The 18,090-nt window shown below is 49.6% G+C and overlaps 6 protein-coding genes across 6 annotated transcripts; 3 read left to right on the top strand and 3 right to left on the bottom strand.

The window, feature by feature from the left end:
* Window positions 1–875: 875 nt before the first annotated feature.
* Window positions 876–3,505, bottom strand: F5J12DRAFT_65921 (uncharacterized protein). The gene is made up of 4 exons (XM_051740205.1): window positions 3,503–3,505; window positions 3,393–3,450; window positions 3,302–3,336; window positions 876–3,249 (listed from the first exon to the last, which is right to left on the bottom strand). Exon 4 carries the CDS (start codon window positions 3,199–3,201, stop codon window positions 937–939), a length of 2,265 nt encoding a protein of 754 aa, XP_051600462.1. The 5' UTR covers window positions 3,202–3,249; window positions 3,302–3,336; window positions 3,393–3,450; window positions 3,503–3,505; the 3' UTR covers window positions 876–936.
* Window positions 3,506–4,965: 1,460 nt separating this feature from the next.
* F5J12DRAFT_782397 (uncharacterized protein) lies at window positions 4,966–6,062 on the top strand (the record flags this gene model as incomplete). Its single annotated transcript, XM_051742731.1, has 6 exons — window positions 4,966–5,067; window positions 5,148–5,210; window positions 5,372–5,414; window positions 5,447–5,757; window positions 5,815–5,902; window positions 5,932–6,062. The coding sequence occupies 6 exons, from the start codon at window positions 4,966–4,968 to the stop codon at window positions 6,060–6,062; spliced, it is 738 nt and encodes a 245-aa protein (XP_051600461.1).
* On the bottom strand, window positions 6,008–8,935 carry F5J12DRAFT_65835 (uncharacterized protein). Its single transcript, XM_051740204.1, has 5 exons — window positions 8,863–8,935; window positions 8,746–8,810; window positions 8,647–8,700; window positions 6,132–8,591; window positions 6,008–6,053 (listed from the first exon to the last, which is right to left on the bottom strand). The coding sequence occupies exon 4, from the start codon at window positions 8,557–8,559 to the stop codon at window positions 6,304–6,306; it is 2,256 nt and encodes a 751-aa protein (XP_051600460.1). The 5' UTR covers window positions 8,560–8,591; window positions 8,647–8,700; window positions 8,746–8,810; window positions 8,863–8,935; the 3' UTR covers window positions 6,008–6,053; window positions 6,132–6,303.
* A 2,524-nt stretch (window positions 8,936–11,459) lies between these two features.
* F5J12DRAFT_720206 (thiamine pyrophosphokinase) lies at window positions 11,460–12,513 on the top strand (the record flags this gene model as incomplete). Its single annotated transcript, XM_051741225.1, has 6 exons — window positions 11,460–11,708; window positions 11,751–11,831; window positions 11,886–11,978; window positions 12,028–12,180; window positions 12,229–12,340; window positions 12,389–12,513. 6 exons carry the CDS (start codon window positions 11,460–11,462, stop codon window positions 12,511–12,513), a joined length of 813 nt encoding a protein of 270 aa, XP_051600459.1.
* Window positions 12,386–13,204, top strand: F5J12DRAFT_66183 (uncharacterized protein). The gene has a single exon (XM_051740206.1). The coding sequence runs from the start codon at window positions 12,524–12,526 to the stop codon at window positions 12,875–12,877; it is 354 nt and encodes a 117-aa protein (XP_051600458.1). The 5' UTR covers window positions 12,386–12,523; the 3' UTR covers window positions 12,878–13,204.
* Window positions 13,205–13,531: 327 nt separating this feature from the next.
* Window positions 13,532–13,999, bottom strand: F5J12DRAFT_892170 (uncharacterized protein; the record flags this gene model as incomplete). The annotated part of the gene is made up of 1 exon (XM_051747548.1): window positions 13,532–13,999. One exon carries the CDS (start codon window positions 13,997–13,999, stop codon window positions 13,532–13,534), a length of 468 nt encoding a protein of 155 aa, XP_051600457.1.
* Window positions 14,000–18,090: the final 4,091 nt, after the last annotated feature.

Here is an 18,090-nt window from a genome sequence, read left to right as displayed (position 1 = left end):
CCTGCTTCACCGTACCCTACTTGGGAGCATGCGTACTTGTCTTGTGTCGTAGTTGGCTAACTACGAGAGTGGGTGGTATATACAGAGAGGGGCACGATAGGATGAACATTAAGGGGCTGCACACAGCTAGAGACGACTGCATGGATTAGTTTATATACCTGTTGCATTGCTTACCGCGCTCGTCCACGATGCAGCTTCAAATGTAAATACTTGACTCTCCCATGCCACACTGTGAGGCATTCGAATCACCAGAAACATATTTGCGCGCACTCCTAGTGACTACGAATGATGGGACCCACGAGGAAAAAAAGGTAAATGGTACAGAAACACGATATCGCGATCGAGACGACACGTAGAGACGATATAGCATACGTAGATAAAGGACAGCAACAGCTAGAGTGCAGTGGAATGTCTTGAACACCACGGAAGGAAAACCATGATTGGCGGCATCCTCGCTAGCATCACTTGCTAGGTAAAAACTTCGGGAATAAACAGACAATTGCATGGAAATGATGCAAGGGTGCTCTCGCCTCTGCGGAAGACGTTTCGAGTGCCGCAAAAAGTACGAGTCAGCGAAGGATTTCAGAAGGCGAGTCTTGTTGGTTGGCTGTTCCAGTGCATTGAAGCAGGGGCTGCTCGCCACCCTCTTTAGCAGAACATCGGCAATATTCGCGAAAATAAGAGTCAGGGTTATCTGTGTGCAGGACTTCCACACTCTTTCAGTGACGATACTACTCTGTTGCTGTGGGTGTCATCTGTTCCCGGACAGCCTCTTGTATACAGCTCGAGCTACACAGAAAGCGGAAGACAAGTAAGAAGAAACCAGAATGGGGCTGAGTGCGAATTAATGGACAGCTGTAGCCTGCCCCACACCTACGTTTTACTCGTGCAGGCGATACGATAATAATGCTATGGATGTTGTAGCGCCCTGACTATCTACACAATCTTCAAAGTCCTCACATGGCTTTGCAAAATGCTAGCCAAGTTTATAGGCTGAGCAATTATGGAGGTAGAACACGCGATCCGTTTGTACTCGTTGTGACGGAGCTGGATCAACAAAAGAGCGTTAAACGGCCTCTCCAGTGTAAAAAGTAGCTGCTCTTGGGTTGTGGCGTATGACTCGGTAGTTGGACCAAGCAGCTTCGAGCACCAAGGGCGAACAAGCTGCAGAGTACCACTTTCTAACTCGCTTGGCAGTGTAATCTCAAGAGTTTTCAGACCGGATGCTTGGATTTTGTACTTGTAACCCCGCGCGAATGGTTCTGCCCTTCTCCGCTGAACCCCTGTAACGGCATAAACGATGCATGACAGTATAAGCCGGTGATTGACAAATCGCGGGAGGGGCAACTTAGTGAGCGAGCGATACAGCGTCTGTAGCGCTGTAGACGACGAGGGCTGCTCTGCCATCCTCCACGCAACTCTTGTTGTCACATGTTCCACTGTACTAGCTTGGGGTGGGAAAAAGGGTGGCTTTTGATACGAGGTGATGTTGAAGGGAAAACAACTATGAAACGGTGATGCTTCTCCGGTCCAATCCAAAACCGAGATGTCTCCATAGTGCGATATGATTTCAGCCAGCAGACGGGCAAGTGCATTCTTGGCAGATTCACCATACAGAACGGGGAGGCGGATATTAAAGATCCCAAACAAGGAATAGGCAATATCTTCAGGCCGAGTGGTACGACGTGATGATGCCCATTGAAGTCTCAAACGTGCGTCATCCACGCCAGGAAAAAAGTTGGTGAGGAACCGGGACTTTATTCCAGTTGCCCTCTCCAGTTCTCCCAGCACGGAGACGTCGGCCTTGTGGTTCAAAGACGTGAGGTTCTTGTAAAGCGACCAGGTTTGAGTGTAGAATAGGATGCGGCTAGGAGCCAGTAGTTCTTGCAGGGTCCACCCACGTTCGAACCATTCGCTAATCCCAAGCGAACCGGTACCGGAAACGTCAGGAAGGTACACGATGGTCAGGGCAGAACGTCGATACCATGTAAACATTGATCCTATCGCTTCTTGCAACTCGGCACTACTGTCTTTGTCTATGCAGCACGTGTCGCTCCATGCCCAAAGGTATTCACACTCCGAAGCGACAGTACAGAAGACTTGGAGCTTTCTCAAGCCCCCCTTGGCTCGCATGTTATATATCGCGCGGTCCTCGATGTCGCGCAATAATGGCTCGCGTTTACCCCAGCGGTGAGAGAACATGACGAACTGAAAGTATCTCGAAACTTCGGTACGGATGAGCCGCATTCGCTGATCCGGGTCGCACTTTGCGCACGAAGAAAGCAACTGATTGCACTGTTGGCTGCCCATGAAACGTGATATCTGTACGTTTCGGTTGCATAGGGTGCCAGTACCTGTGTGCAGAAGCCTGGGCGGCATGGTTTTGAGAGTTTCAAATGCGACATTACGGATGGCTTGCTTAAGGTCAAAGGGGGGAACTGGTGAGGTATCGGAGAAGGGCATATTAGCTTGTGACTTGGTCTTCAGTCGAACGCAGAGTATAAGAGAGGACCGGCATATAGTGTAACGAAAATCTCCGGGTCTAAGTAGCTGCATAGCTTCTTTCTCAAGCGCGATAGCCTCATCTATATCGGCTGTACCACCATCAGGATGTCCAGGTTGACGAGGCGTTAAAACTGTTCCAAGTAGAATGGCTCCTCCGTAGTTGGCAACTACCCGATATCTATCCGAAAGACATCGAGCGAGGCTGTGCAGTAATAGAGACCGATGAAGCTGTCCAGGGGGACGTAGTTTCAATGTGTCGCGGAGCAGCTCAATCGCTTCGTTCAGGTCAAGCATATCAGCTTGTTTCTCGAACTTCCTGCGAAGGTCCCTAGCCAGATTGTAGAGAACTACATCACGACTGGGATGCCCTGGTCGATGGAGCTGTAGTGCTTCACGTCCAAGTCTGATAGCCTCTTTCAAGTCGTCGACAGCCCCCTTCTCGCAATATCTATATGAGAGACAGAGAGCAAGTTCATGGAGCGACCGAGCCCGACTGTCATTCTTGAGTTGTCGGAGTTCCAAAGCATCGCCGTGCAAAGTGATTGCCTCATTCAAGTCGTTGATTCTACGCTTTTTTTTGAATCTCTCGTGGAGGACCCACGCCAGGTCGAAGAGGGCATCATCACGGCCACGGTGCCCTGGAGGACAACATTTCAACTGTGCTCGCTTGTGGGAAACATCGTCCGTCGAATCCATCGAATGCCGGTACGTTGCAGAGGGTATACGCAGTAGAGAAGGCTGTGCCTTCAGGTCGGGTTCGATAATCAGTTGCAGGAACAGTAGAACCGTACGTTACCCCTACAACCGAGAAATAAACGAGGTAGGAGCAGTCTTGAACATCAGAATACTAATCAGAGAGGCTACGTAAACAACCCGAAAGAGCTCACTGATCAACACAGTATAGAGGCAATCCTGGGTATCGACGAGAACAAAGCGTGGATAAGACTACATGGAGGTCAACCCAGATAGCGCAACGATGGACCGATAAGAACCTCACCGATGAATGCGAAAAGTGCAGATCGGCTAGAGAAACGAGGGAGACCAAGTTGGCTATTCTCATCGAATAAATCACGCCCGTCGCAGATTAGAGAAGGGAAGGAGCTCACCAGTGGGCCGATTGTAGACGTCTATGGATAAGAACGAGCTATGCCTCTAACCCAGCCCTGACTGAACCTGATGCGCCACTGACCCCAAACAGTAGCTAGTTCCCCCCTCCTGAACCCGCGCTACAAAGGTGTAGCTCCTGATTGTCGTGTAAGAGGGCCCGATCTGCCCGTGGCGACCAATAGGTTATCATAGTCACTCGCTGATTTCGCCGCTGGTAGAACTCTTGTCGGCGATATTCAATGCTGTGGAACAAGCGCCGTTCTTCGCCTGAAGCATCCTCATAGCGCTGCTCATAGTTGCTCATACAACCCGCTCGACAAGGCCATCGGATTGATCAGATCCACAAGACTTCAATGCCTGCCTCGTGCATATGATCTGAGGGCGACGCGGGTCTCCCAGGGTGCGCTGGGAGCTGCGACGTGCATTGTTGCAGTTATACTCTTGAAGAAGCTTTCTAGGACAGTGGCAAACTCGTATCAAATGCACGTCCATTGAACGCGGACGACGTAGATTCCGGGTATATTCCCGGTGTTTCCTACCCGGCGCATCTCAGAGAATTTGAAGCATGTGTATAACGCATTTGTCTTGTATGGCGTTACGGAGAATGGCACAACAGGGTGAACACTAGGTGCTACGCACAGTCAGAGATGATCGGAAGTCCGTTAGGCATTCCGCGATTGCCTGGACTAGTATATATACATACCAGTTGCATTGCTTGCCGAGCTCGTCCACAGTGTGGCTTCATATGTACGTATGTACATGGCTCTCTTCTGCCACCCTGCGGTGGCGTGCTGTCGTTCAGAGGCCACATCATGAGGAGCTCGATTTACCAGACATATATCTGTATGTAATCCGTACTACGAACGGGAAGCGAAAGTGAGTGGTATGGAAACCCAAAGTGACGCATAGAAACAACATAACACACGTACCCGAAGGTGGGAAAGACGTGCAAGGAGGGCGTAATGGCGAGGGATGCAACTGGACTGTCTTAAACACCCAGCTTCACTTGCCAGGCACAAACTTCGGGAATAAACAGACGATTACATAGAAACGACGCGGGGGCGGTCCCCTTCTACAAGAGACGTTTCGAGTGCTGCAATGAGAAATTGTAGGGCTCGAGCACTGTCAAGAGGAAGACAGATTAGCGGTAGATTCTATCGGAGCAGTGACAAAGTACAGTCGGCGAAGGATTTATTCAGAAGTCGAGTCTTTTACGTTCGCTTTTCGCGTGCATTGAAGAAGTGGGGGGACCTGCCACCCTCCTCAACGGAACGCTGGGCAGTGTCCGCGAAAGCATTTTGCCATCTATAGGATCAGAATGATCTGTGCGCAGGACTTTCATATTTTTCAGCGATGAAGCTACTCCGCCGCTGTGGGAGTCAAGTTTTCCTCGGAGGAGGTCCCTCAGACGATTTCTCCCCAGATTTGAAAACCACTGTAAAGAAACAATTCCACGTACGAGTGACTCAGCATCGTTGCTAGAAACAATAATTTTCCTTCCCGATCTTTGTCGTCATCTGATAAGTGATCCCAAGGTTCGAGACGCTGAGAAGCGACGCGAGCGGTGTTACGACGGCGAGGAGATGGAGGGCTTTTTGGTTTGCGTTTTGGTGATAGGCATGCAACTGCAAGGCCACGAAGTCCATTCGCTGGATATTTGAACGATATCGATCCGTCAGGACTTGACAGAATAGACAAGGTACCACCCACACATTTCATTTTTTAATGGAACTGTCTACCACATCCTGAGTCATCACAGCTTGAGTGCTTCGGACACAATACGCCTTTACTTGACTTAATACGTACGCAAGTTCAATTTTCTCCTGCTGTACAGCGGATATTTCCAAAGCATATTCTGCCCACAGCGAGTCCGAGGTTTTGGGCCAGCAAATACGAGTGGAGCACTGCAGCTGGATCCCAGGCCCCAAATGGGATGACAGACTGGGACATGCGGTTCTTAAACTCTTCTACCCCGAGCACGCCGTTGGTTGCACGTGGGTTGATCATCCTGAGATCAACCTTTCTCCCGAATCTCAGACTCGCTCGATGTCAAGGCTATACTACCACCCCATCGGCGACTCCCCTGTTGGCAGAACCGCTGTTTGTTCTACCTCGCATTGGTATTTAAGATCGTTCAAGCCGAAGGTACGGGTGGGTAGCAGTATTGACGTGCCGGTGTGCATACTTGCAAGAAGGGGTTAGGCCATCAGCATATCTCAGAACATCGTGCTCACTCGACCCAAGTGGTGGGGTGTCGAGCGACTTGGAGAGCGTAAAACAGCGGAGAAAAGTGAACACTGCACGCCGATCGTTGAACAGGTCGCACCAGAATCGGAAGCACTGAGGGTCCCTTGCAAGTCTTCTTACGGCTGGTCTCCCCTAAGCAAACCGAAGACTCGACGGAAGACAATCATTCCCTCCCCACTGTGCCCACGGCGACTCTGGGATAACCGCGATGGCAGGAAATTCAGTAAGGTGCTGGGCACCAATAAATGGAGAAGCTAAGGGGTGGCGCTTACCCTCGCGAGCCTCAAACCACGTGAAATTGTCCTCAGCGATTGGCTACGTCCTCTTCCGGAAAGCTATAAGAAAGGGATTGAACGGACGGCCGAAACCTGCCATACAGTTATTACTCGTGCGGGCGAACCAGCTATAGCACAATTGTGGATGTCACACTAACACCATGAGTATCTACACAATATCGAATATCCTAACTGCGCTTCGCAGAATGCTGGCCGAATCTACAGGTTGAGCAGTGATGGGGGTAAAAGATGCAATCCGTTTGTACTCGTTCTGACGTACTTCGATCAATAGAAGAGCGTTAAACGACCTTCCCAGCGTAAAAAGCAGCTGCTCTTCAGTCGTGGTGTACAACTCGGCCGATGGACCAAGTAGCTTCGAGTGCCAAGGGCGAACGAGTTGCAGAGCACCATTTTCTAACTTGCTCGGCAGTGTAATCTCGAGCGGTTTCAGACCAGATGCCTGGATTCTGTACGTGTAACTCCATGCAGATGGATTTGTCCTCCTCCGCTGAACCGCTGTAACAGCGTAGGCGATGCATGGCAGCGTGAGCCGACGACTGAGAAATCGCGGAAGGGGCGATTTAGAGAGTGAGCGATAGAGGGTTCGTAGCGCTGCGGGCGACATCACGGGTTGGTCTGTCAGCCGCGACGAAGACTCCATCGGCACATGAGGCAATGGCGGTTCTTGATACGAAGAAATCTGAGCAGGGAAACAGCTGTGGTACGACGACGCTTCTCCCGTCCAGTCCAGAACCGAGATGTCCCCAGACTGTGATATGATTTCGGCGAGAAGCCGGCCAAGCGCATTCTCAGCAGATTCGCCATACAGGATGGGGAGGTGGATATCAAAGATCCCGAAAAGTGAATAGGCGATATCCTCGGGCCGGGTGGTACGACGCAGCGATGCCCATTGCAGCCTTGACCGTGCGTCATCCATACCTGGTGAAAAGTTGGTGAGGAACTGAGACTCTATTCCAGTTGCTCTCTCCAGTTCGTCCAGCACAGTGGCATCGGCTTTATGGTTCGAAGATACGAGGTTCTTGTAAGATAACCAGTTCTGGGTGTAGAATAATATAGCTCGAGGAGCCAGTAGTTCCTGGAGCGTCCACCCACGTTTGAACCATTCGCTGTTCCCAAACGAACCAGTATCGGGAACATCAGAAAGGTATACGATAGTCAAGGCAGACTGTCGATACCACGCAAACATTGATCCTATCGTTTCTTGCACCTCCGCACTGCTGTGTTTGTCGATGCAGCACGTGTCGCTCCACGCCCATAGGTAATCCCACTCGCAAACAACAGTACAGAAGGATTGGAGCTTTCTCAAGCCTCCCTTTGGTGGCATATCATATATTGAGCGGCCCTCGATGTCACGTAATGATGGTTCGGCTTCACCCCAGCGGTGAGAAAGCTTAACGAACCGAAAGTATCTCAAGACTTCGGTATGGATGAGTTTCATTCCTTGATCCGGATCGCACGTTACGCACGAAGACTGCAACTGATTGTACTGTTGACTGCCCATAAAATGTGATATCTGTGTGTCTCGGTTACACAGGGTGCCAGTAACTGTGTGCAGTAGCCTGGGCGGGGCAGTTTTGAGTGTTTCAAGTGCAACATTGCGGACAATTTGCGTAATGTCAAAGCTGGCGACAGGTGGGGAATCAAAAGACGGTGTAGGAGCTTGTAACCGGATCTTCTTTTGGAGGTAGGATGTAAGTGAGCGCCGAAATGAGTCGTAAAAAGGATTTTCGGGTATGAGTAGCTGTACGGCTTCTTGCTCGCGCGCGATAGCCTCGTCCAGATCAGCTGTGCCACGATCAGGATGCCCAGGTGGCCGGACTACTAGTCCTGCACGGCCAGCCGTCTCGGCTTCTCTGAAGTCAGCGACTACTCCCTGATTGTCAAATCTGTCCACAAGACAGAGAGCAAGTCCATGGAGCGATAAAGGCCGATGCGGATGTTTAGGGGGACGTAGGTCCAAAGCTGCACGGTGCAGCCCAATTGCTTCATCCAGGTTATGCATGTCAGCTTTTTGCATGAACCTCGTCCTGAGGTCGCATGCCAGATCGTAAAGAACTGCGCCACGATCGGGATGCCCTGGTGGACAGAGCTCAAGTACTGCACGTCCACGCATTATAGCTTCTTCTAAATCGTCGATTTCCCCCTGCTCGTCATATCTACTTGAAAGACAAACAGCAAGACTGTTGAGTGGGACGGCCCGCTTGTGATTCCCTAGTGGTCGGAGTTCCAAAACATCACGGAGTAGTGTGATGGCCTCATTCAAGTCGTCGATTCTATGCTCTTTTTTGAATTTCTCGTAAAGGACCCACGCCAGGTCGAAGAGGGCGTCATCCCGGCCACGACGTCCTGGGGGACAACGTCTCAACTCTGCCCGCTTGCGGGAAACTTCGTCTGTCGATTCCATCGAATGCCGGTACGCAGTAGAAACGGTTGCACCTTCATGTCAGGTTCGGTAATCAGGGGCAATAAGACAAGAACAGTAGGACTATACGTTACCCTTAGAAGCGACGAACGAGCGAGGTAGGCAATTTTGAGGGTCAAAATGCTACCCAAATCAGCGAGGCTAACTAAGCAACGCGAAAAAACCCACAGGTAAAGACACAGAGCATACAAGAGGCAATCTTGGGTATCGGTGGGAACAAAGCGCCGGTAGCACTACTTGGGGGTCAGCGCATATAACGCAGCGATGGTCCAGTAGGATCCTCACCGGTAAGTGAGAAGCAAGTTGCTTGGGGAGGCGAAAAGGAATTTGGCTGTGCTTCTTGAGCAAGCCATGCAGATTGGCGATGGGGAGCAGTTCACCAGTAGCCGAACGGTTGGCGGACGGCTGTACGAGAGAAAGGCAGCAGGCGGCTACGACGTGCGAAAAGGGATCCGTGTTCCCGCACGCCTGACGCCGCCACTGATCTCAAACAGTAGCGAATTCCTAATCGGTTCTCCTCTCAGATCCTGCGTTCCGAGGCTGCAGTAGCCGATTTCCGTGTGAGACGGTCCTCATTACTGAGCCCGCAGGCGCTAACTTTTCATGGTCACTCACTGACTTCGTCGCTGATTGAGCTATTGTCAGCGAAATTCAAAGCTACCGAATAGGCGCCGGCCTTCGCCTGAAGCATTCGTTCAGCATTCTCATAGTGCTGCTCATGCATGGCGCCTCCCCGGTTGCACTTGAAGCTGCTGCATATGAAGTCGCATTCGTCCCCTCGAAAATGCTTTCTATAAAAGTGACAGATTCTATATACTCTTAGCGTTGCCCACCATCTCAGCGACTTCGGAGCATGCGCACTTGCCTTGTGCTGCATATGCAGAGAAGGGCATCATAGGGTAAATACCAAGGGCTGTGCACAGGTAGAAGAGGCCACCAAACATATCAATAGTATGCCGCAATTGCTTGGATCGATTCATATACCTGTCGCAGTGCTTGCCGTCTTAAATGCCCCTGGCCTGTGATTGTGAGGCACTCGATTCACCAGACCTATATTATTTGCGAGAACTCTCACCACTAATCACCACCTTGTTTACAAGGTCACTCCACCCCGAAATTCGTAACGTTTTTTTGGTCAGCCGCGATTATCATATTTTGGGTCTCAGCACTGTACTCCGCTGCTCCGCAACTCCGAAGTACCGCCATGTGCAATGTCGCGGGACGGACGCCCTCCGATTTACAAGGTGAACGGGCTCGATTTCGTCAGACAGTCCAGCACTTTCCTGTCTGTTGCTTTACGTATGGGCGCGAGCGCGATAAATAAGGTGCTTGCCGTGCAAAACGGCCTTATTCTAGTGAGATAGAGGAGAACAAAAGTAAGTGACAAGAAGACACAAAAACAGTATAGCGTACCTACTCAGAAGTAGGGAAATGTGCATTGAGGGCCCCACGAATAGGGTTGCGATTGGCCTGTCTTGTGCACCATGTCGGAGGGTAGGGAAAGATTGTTACACCGACGACGTCTCGCCAGTTTCACTGGCTGCGTACGAAACCTCGGGAATAAACAAATGATTGCATGGATATCACACGAAGACGCTCCTTCACCTCTACAGGAGATCCTTCGAGTACTACAAAGAGAGAATGTAGGGGTCGAAAATTGCCAATAGGGAGCAGATTGATAGTAGACTCTGTCCGGGGAGCCGGCGAAGGAATTTGTTCGGAAGTAGCGCCTTTTTGGTTGACTTTTCCGGTGCATTGAAGAGGTTGCCACCCTCTTCAGAGGAATGCCGGTAGTGTCCATAAAAGTATCCCATTGCCCAAATGTAAGGTCCGCGTGGTCTGTACGCAAGACTAGTGATTACGCTCGGTGGGCATCATGGTAAGCTACACCCTCTTCCCAAAATGGTGCATTGTGCAGAGAGTAAAATACCTCCAATGGTTCCTCCTCAGAATTGATACTGGCTGAACGATTGAACGTCATTGCCAGCTTCTCAATAGGGCTTGAGGAAGAGGTTGTCTCATGGATAATTGCCTTCTCCGCAGTCGTCGTCGGCATCTGGTAAGCGACCCCAAGGCTCGAGACGTGAGTGACGATGCGAACAGCGTAAAAATCGCGGGAAGGTGGAGAAAATTTTCATGCGACTGCAAAGCCACCAAGTCCATCTGAACTATGTAAACGGATCCGTCAGGAGGCCAGACATTAGGCAAGGATGCCACACACATTTTCTCAATGAGATCCTTTACCACATCCTCCTAGGTCTCATCTTACTCGACCTCCAATGGTTTGGAGACGGCATGTCATTGGTCGACGTCACATGCAAGCCCTGCTCGGTAGTGTGAGATTTCCAGAGAACGTCGTGCCCGCAGCAGGTCTAAGACGACCACGGTTTGAAGTAAGCGAAAGTGTGAGTGGTAGGTACCCACTGCCCGAGCACTGTAAAGCCTCTAGCACAGCTAGCGTCCGAGGGCTTCTATCCGCAAGAAAATGAGCGCGCGGCTGGAGTTGCGGCACTATTACACGTACTTCGTCGTCCTTCAACCAATGTAGCATGTTCAGTTGTTCCACTGTGTCCCGCAGGTGTTCGAGTTCGTTCGATGTGCCAACTCGCACATGCGTGCTGCTTCACAAACTGGCATGCTCGGTCACTGCGGGTCGATATTTATAGGGCCACTTGCACCTTTTCCGCACAGGCTAATAGTCTAATGATACTATTATCCACTCACTGGCGACTGCAGCGACGATTCCTGGTGTGTTCATGTTACTTCGGCGCGCTACGCGACTATGACGTCGCAGTGTAATCTAAGCCCGGGTGGGAATACCTTGAACAAATGACCGACGCCGGACGCAGTCCAAACGAGTTGCAGACGTGCTTGGAGATGACATGGGCGCAGGTTTAAGCACACTATTCTATACACGCAATGATCCTGGGATTACAGACTGGGACGTGTCGTTCCTAAACCCATCTAACCTGGACGCACCGCCGGTCGCACGCGGGTTGATCATCCTAAACCAACCATTCTCCCGGGATCTACTGGACACACTATGGAACGTTTGTTCGTGGCATTGTTGTGCAGACGGAGGTGCAAACCGAGTGTTCGATCTCATTCCGGACGATCTTCGTTGCTCGTGGGTTTTGCTATTGTTGAACCACTGTGATTCCTTCACCTGACAGGATCGCAGGTATGTTCCGGACTTGATTAAAGGTGACCTGGACTCCTTGCGGACCGACGTACGGGATTACTATATCTCCAAGGTTTGACTATCGATGTTGAATTCTTAGTCTTCTTCACGTCTCGGTGTCGCGTAGGGCGTTCCGATCATACAAGACCAAGACCAAAATTCGACAGACCTAATGAAATGTGTTCAATCTATCCAAGAACTGGAGAAACCAGAATATCTGGTGGTGGGCTTTTCTAAGTTGTATTGGACAAAATTTGCTCAATTGCAAGACTGTTACGCAGTACGAAATCATCATCCTTGGTGGGCTGGGAGGGAGATTGGACCAGACGGTACATACTCTCTCGTACTTGCACAAACTGCGGCGGACGCGAAAGAAGGCGTTCGTGGTCACAGATGACAATATTGCCTGGGTACTTGACGAGGTATGCATTGTGTGATCGTGTAGCGCTAGTACTAACAAGCGCCCCAAGGGGCAACATCGTATTCGCATTGATCACGACATACTGGGTCCTACGTGTGGACTGCTACCCGTCGGAGTCGAGTCCACGATATTGACGACCACCGGTCTTCGCTGGAACCTAAGTACGCGAAGACGATCCTTGCTATGGTGCCTTTATTGACTTCTTCAAGCTGAGGCCGAATCATCGTTAGATGGGTTGGTTTCGACGTCGAACCATCTGGTCCCTGGGGAATTTTTCGTGACGATCAATACTTCAAGACCGATCTGGTGGTGTGTGGAGCTTCAGAAGGACTGACGTATCTTGTATGGCGTGTCTGGGATTAGGCACCGAAAATGGACAATATCGTCGTCGATACTTGCTACATACTGTAAAACTATCTACTACAAGTAACGACATGGCCAAAATTACAGTTCTTTACTTTGCTGGGGCGTCCACCGCTACTGGTCGCTACGAGGACACGGTGACGCTCCCAATGACGCCGTTTCCCCTCTCATCCTTGGCGTCTCACCTCAACTCACTTTACCCGGGTATGGGTCTTGACAAGGTGCTGGCCACCAGCACATGGAGCGTAAATGAAGAAATGGTATACGAACCGGCGGCCTGCCACCTCAAGGGTGGGGAAGAGGTGGCAATCATCCCACCAGTGTCAGGTGGATAATATTTGGCGTGGTGAGAGAACAGCATCTGATATCTTCTCATCGCAACTCACGATAAGCATAAAAACACGATGAAGTAGTCGTACGACTGCGTAGCCTTAACTCTCATCTCTCCGAGCATTCCATGTGTTCGCCAATTAACGTCAAGCACGTTCTCGACCACCGAGTACATAGGATGACATCTATAGCTAGCACCCGTTTATCTTTGCGAAACCGTGTCGTCCGCCCAAGCTGTCTTGACCCTTGACACAGGTGTGGAGGGGCATTTAACAACCCTCGTATCGGAGTGAAAAGATTGACAGAATTCATCGAGGGAGTCGCCATAGAGCAAAACGAGAACACCTCTGCCTGCGTCGTTTGGGAAAGTTCGTCATCGATTCGTGTTCCCTCGCATTCCCAATCTGAAAACGGCGCGGAGGTGTGGAAGCTCGGTAAACGAGGCTAAGGAATGAGCCAAGTGGTAACCAAGGACACCCAACACAGCGAGTAATATATTGAAACTAATATAACCCCTGTGACCATTCTCGTAACCCGACCCACTCAGAAGGCGGGAGACGAGTAACAAGAACGGGGTCGAGTGCGAGTCAAGGGATAGCTGTAAATAACCTGCTACACACATTACCCGTACACTGTGGATGTCATAACGCCATCACTATCTACACAATCTCCAATGTCCTAACTTCACTTCGCAAAATACTGGCGGAGTCTAAAGGCCGAGCAATGATAGAGGTAGAAGATGCAATCCTTCTGTACTCGTTGTGAGGTAGTTCGATCAACAAAAGAGCATTAAACGGCCTCCCCAGTGTAAAAAGTAGCTGCTCTTCAGTCGTGGAGTATAGCCGGGTTGATGGACCAAGCAGCTTCGAGTGCCAAGGACGAACGAGCTGCAGAGCACCATTTTCTAACTCGCTTGGCAGTGTAATTTCGGGTGGTTTCAGACCGGATGCCTCGATTTTGTACGTGTAACTCGGTGCAGATGCATCTGCCCTTCTGCGCAGAACCGTCGTAGCAACGTAGGAGGTGCACGGCAATCCAAGGCGGTGACTGAAAAATCGCGGGAGGGGTGACTCAGCAGGTGAGCGGTACAACGTCTGTAGTGACGACGGCGTGGGTTCCTCTCTCATCCTCGACGCCAGTCTTGTTGTCACATGTTCTTCTGCAGCAGGTTGGAGTAGAGGCAATGGTAGCTTCTGGTACGAAGTGATGTGAGCAGGAAAACAGCTATGAAACGGCGACGCTTCTCCTGTCCAATGCTCCACCTCGAAGTCACCTCGCTTCGATGGTAACACTAGCCCACATTCACTGACGTCCCACGCCACCGCTTCCCTTTCTCATTCGGGAGAGGAGTGAATTTAGGGTTAGGGTTAAGGTCACGTGATCCCGCCTCGTTCGGGAGCCCTCAGCACCTGTCGGGTTGGCGCTAAGATCACGTGTCCGGGCGTCACCTACCTGCCGCATGGGGCCTGCACTGCCACTGCACTGCTTGTATATTTCTATCTTCTTTGCTTGAGTCACTCACTATGGAAGCCACCAGCATATCACATGAGTCACATGATGTGTTGGGGGTTGGTTGACAATTTGACAGTCACATACAGTAATGGACCAGCACTTGCACCAACAAATTCTAGTTGGCTCATATTTCATTACAACACAAAATATACATAAATCATGAATGGGGAATACATTATTATATACTTTGGCAACCTCTGTATGAATTTTGAAGTACATCAGGAATGTTTTCTGTGCTGTGGAAGGTGGTGAAGTTTTGGTTTCTTATCACCTCTGCACCACCACTTGTGCCACACCAAAAACAGTAAATCTGTATTATGTAATATATAGCTCTAAGTGACACTGATTATCCCATTGCTGATTATCTAATGTTTGTCCTTGCTCTTGCTGCCTTCATTGTTGTTGACTTCACTCCCATCCCTGCCCTCACCATTGTCTCTGCTCTCAGCTGTAGGCTTAGTTAAAGGTGTTTCAAGTTTTCCTCATTTTGGTTGATTCCAACAAGGCTGCCATTTTTCTTCCCACACTAAGTCCCTCTCTGCTTTCCAGCATTCAAGTTCTGCTTGGTATGCCTCATTGCAGGCCTTGTTATGCTGTTGCCACTCCTTATCTGCCTTTCTCCACACCTCCAGTGCCTCAGCTTGACTTTCCTTCTGCCTTTTCCTGTTTTCTCACTGAACTTCTTCCTCTGCAGCTGCCTTTTCAAACTCAAGAACCTGGTTGTAGAATGCATCCCCAGTCAGTAGCCTAGGTAACCCATCACCCATAAGTTTTCCTTTCTGTTTTTTCTTCTCCTTCTCCTTTTCTTCCTGGGCAGCTAGTTGACCCATAACTCTGTTGCAGTGCATGGGCTGTAGCACAAGCACAGATTGCATCTCAATAGTGGATGCCTTGTATTGGTCTTCCTGAGCAAATGATTGGTGCAAGGCTTCTTGGTACATGTGCTCCAGTTCACTTTCTGGCTCTTGATCTAACAGTGCATGTCTCCACTTTTGAATAGGTGTCAATGGTGAGGGCTGGTACATGGGCAGCTGATTTTCTGAGGTAAGGAGTGTTTTGTCCACAAGAAATGATGCTGATGTTGATGCAAGTGCCTCCATAGCTTCATGAGCCACTGGATGCCACTGTGCATCTGGTGATTCTCCACCTGATGTGCACTGTTGAAGTTGATATTCATAGATGGCCTTTGATACTGCATGGACAGGACTTGACTGTGGGAGGGGCATGTGGCTGATGGCTGATGTTTTGTAGCTGTGTGCCATCATTTCCATTGACACAACATTAGGGTTTAGTGGCCAAACCCTGGTTTTCCAGAATGCTGCCTGAATTGTTTCTGGAGTGAGGGCTTTTTGGTGAGCCCTGGAGTAGATGGCCAAGATGTTTCCCTTTCCAACTTTCTGACATGTGTCTTTCATATACTGATCACATTCAAGGGTCCAGTAATGCTTCAGCACTCTGAAGATACCTACATCTAGTGAGTATGTGAATGTCGTTTTCCCTGGCATAATCTAAGAATTCTTTTGTGTAATGTGAATTGTGTCCATCAATAAGCAGAAGATGGGCATGGCCATTTGCCTTGGCATGGGTTTTCTGATCAAAGTCCTCAATCCAGAGATGCCCAATTACTCCATCTGTCCAGCCTTTTGGGGAGTGTGCAATGCTGAGAAGGCTTTGAGTCAGTGTGATGCCACTAGAATAGTCTTTGACACTACTAACCTTGCATTCAAGGTATTATTTTGGTGCCATTCTGTTGAGAAGTGTTGACCTCTATAAATCACAGTAGGTGGTAACTCCTCTCTGTTGGCACAGATTTTCACCATGACAGTAATATTTTCACAATTCCCATCATGTTGCTGGTGTTGTAGTTTAGCCCCTGCAGGACCCAACACCTGCTCTTTGTCCCCTCCACTCAGTTGGAAGCCTGTCTTGCATCAGTAAATCACTTTTGCTGGCCAGAGCTGTCCAGAGCTGTCCAGCACTGGACAGATTCCCTAGGACTGCCAGCACACAAAGTGGTTTACTGATGTGTCTGCTGCCCATAGGCAATCATGTTTGATTTGGTACATCTCCATTGTGTCCCTGAGAAGTTTGAACCATTCCTGGTGTGTGTTTGCATTGACAGCATGACAATGATTGGAATCAAGTGATGAACTCCAGTATTGACCCAACTGGGCAGAATGTCATTTGACAAAGTGATTTGTCCAATTCAGGCCAACCCCTGACTCTGGGAATCTCTCTCCAAGGTGTGTATGCAAGATCATGTTGACATGGAGTTGTAGTGAATCATGATTGAGTGGGAAACCTCATGCTGCATAGTCAAGACAGAATGTGACCATGTTCTTCTCCTCTTCATCAGTAAGCCAGGCATTTGTTTCCATGTTGAACTGATGGGAACTCCTTCCACCCCACAGTTGTTGCTGTACTGTGTCCCTACTTACCCTTACATATTTCTGTTTCTGTCTCCATTCTTCTTCTACTTTATGGCAGATTGCACAGACACTCACCCTTTCAGCATCTGGTTTCTCCTCCTCTTCCTTGCATAGCTGGACAGCCTGGGAAATGGCTTCCTCCCACAACTCAGATTGGATCTGCTTCTTCTTTGTTTGAGACAATGCATGGCCTGGCATGCTGGCAGATCAAAAACTTTTCAGCTCTATTGCATGACTTGTGGATGTCACTTAATTGCTTGTCACCATTTTAAGTTTAGTGCCCTGATAAAGGTGTGATACAAGCATAAAGGACATGCTTCACTGGTGTAGGGAGCCATATACTCCCTGAGGCTGGAACAGGAATCTGTCACTAAATTCCACAGGCCTCTATGACAAACCCATTTCAGAATTTCCTTGTGTTTCCTCCCGACCCCTGTCACCTTCGGAGTTTCTACCACCCTTCAGCATGTTGCTCAGTCATCAAAACACTGATCTGGAAATTCCATGTTTGTGCAGAGTCACCCAGAATTCAGCAGCTGTGCCACTGCTCAGCCACGTCACTGCTCATCTGTGCCACTTACCTCTAATAAACTCTGGTTTCCCCTGTTGCCCTAAATTCTGCAAGCTGGACTTCATGCCAGTATGCTATGCTCTGCCCTCCTGTGCTGCTCAGCTCCACCTCCCACTTGTATGCATACTCTTGTTCTGTTGGAAGATACCCCTTACTGTTGTTCCATTCTTACTCTTGTCTACTACCCACTGGACTATTTCATGTGCATCTGTACTTTGCTGACATCTGATGTCCTTTCCTTTATTTTCTGGTCTTTTAGTTTTTCTGCCCCACCTTACTCCAACTCATACCTACTTCCCTTGTACTATATAATTCCACCATGATGTCAGAAATATACCCACCCATCTTTTGGAGTCACTATCTGAGTCATTTGCATGTCTAAGTGTGCAAAGTGTCTGCCACATACTCTGTGTCTACTGTGTCTTCTGTGTTTCTGTGTCTCACCTCTGTGTCTCATGAGTCTCAGAATTATTTCTTTGTGCCAAGGTCATAACTCAGAATTTCATATACAAGTCTACTTGTTCCCAATTTGCCTACATCTATGCAGAATTAAATTCCATGCCCCATATTCGACTCCTTGATCAACCCTACCACTGTATTCTACATCTCCTTCCTACTCAGCACCCCTTGGGTCAAGCCTAGGGATTGCCCTACAGCTTTCCCCCTAATTGCACACTACCTGGAGGTAGTGTCCCACACTGGCATC

Source organism: Pisolithus orientalis (assembly GCF_024613125.1).
Source record: "Pisolithus orientalis strain OTSU chromosome Unknown F5J12scaffold_12, whole genome shotgun sequence".
In the NCBI taxonomy this organism is placed as follows: Eukaryota; Fungi; Basidiomycota; class Agaricomycetes; order Boletales; family Pisolithaceae; genus Pisolithus; species Pisolithus orientalis.
The sequence above is the reverse complement of the archived record's forward strand: the minus strand, read 5'-3'. Positions and strand labels throughout refer to the sequence as shown.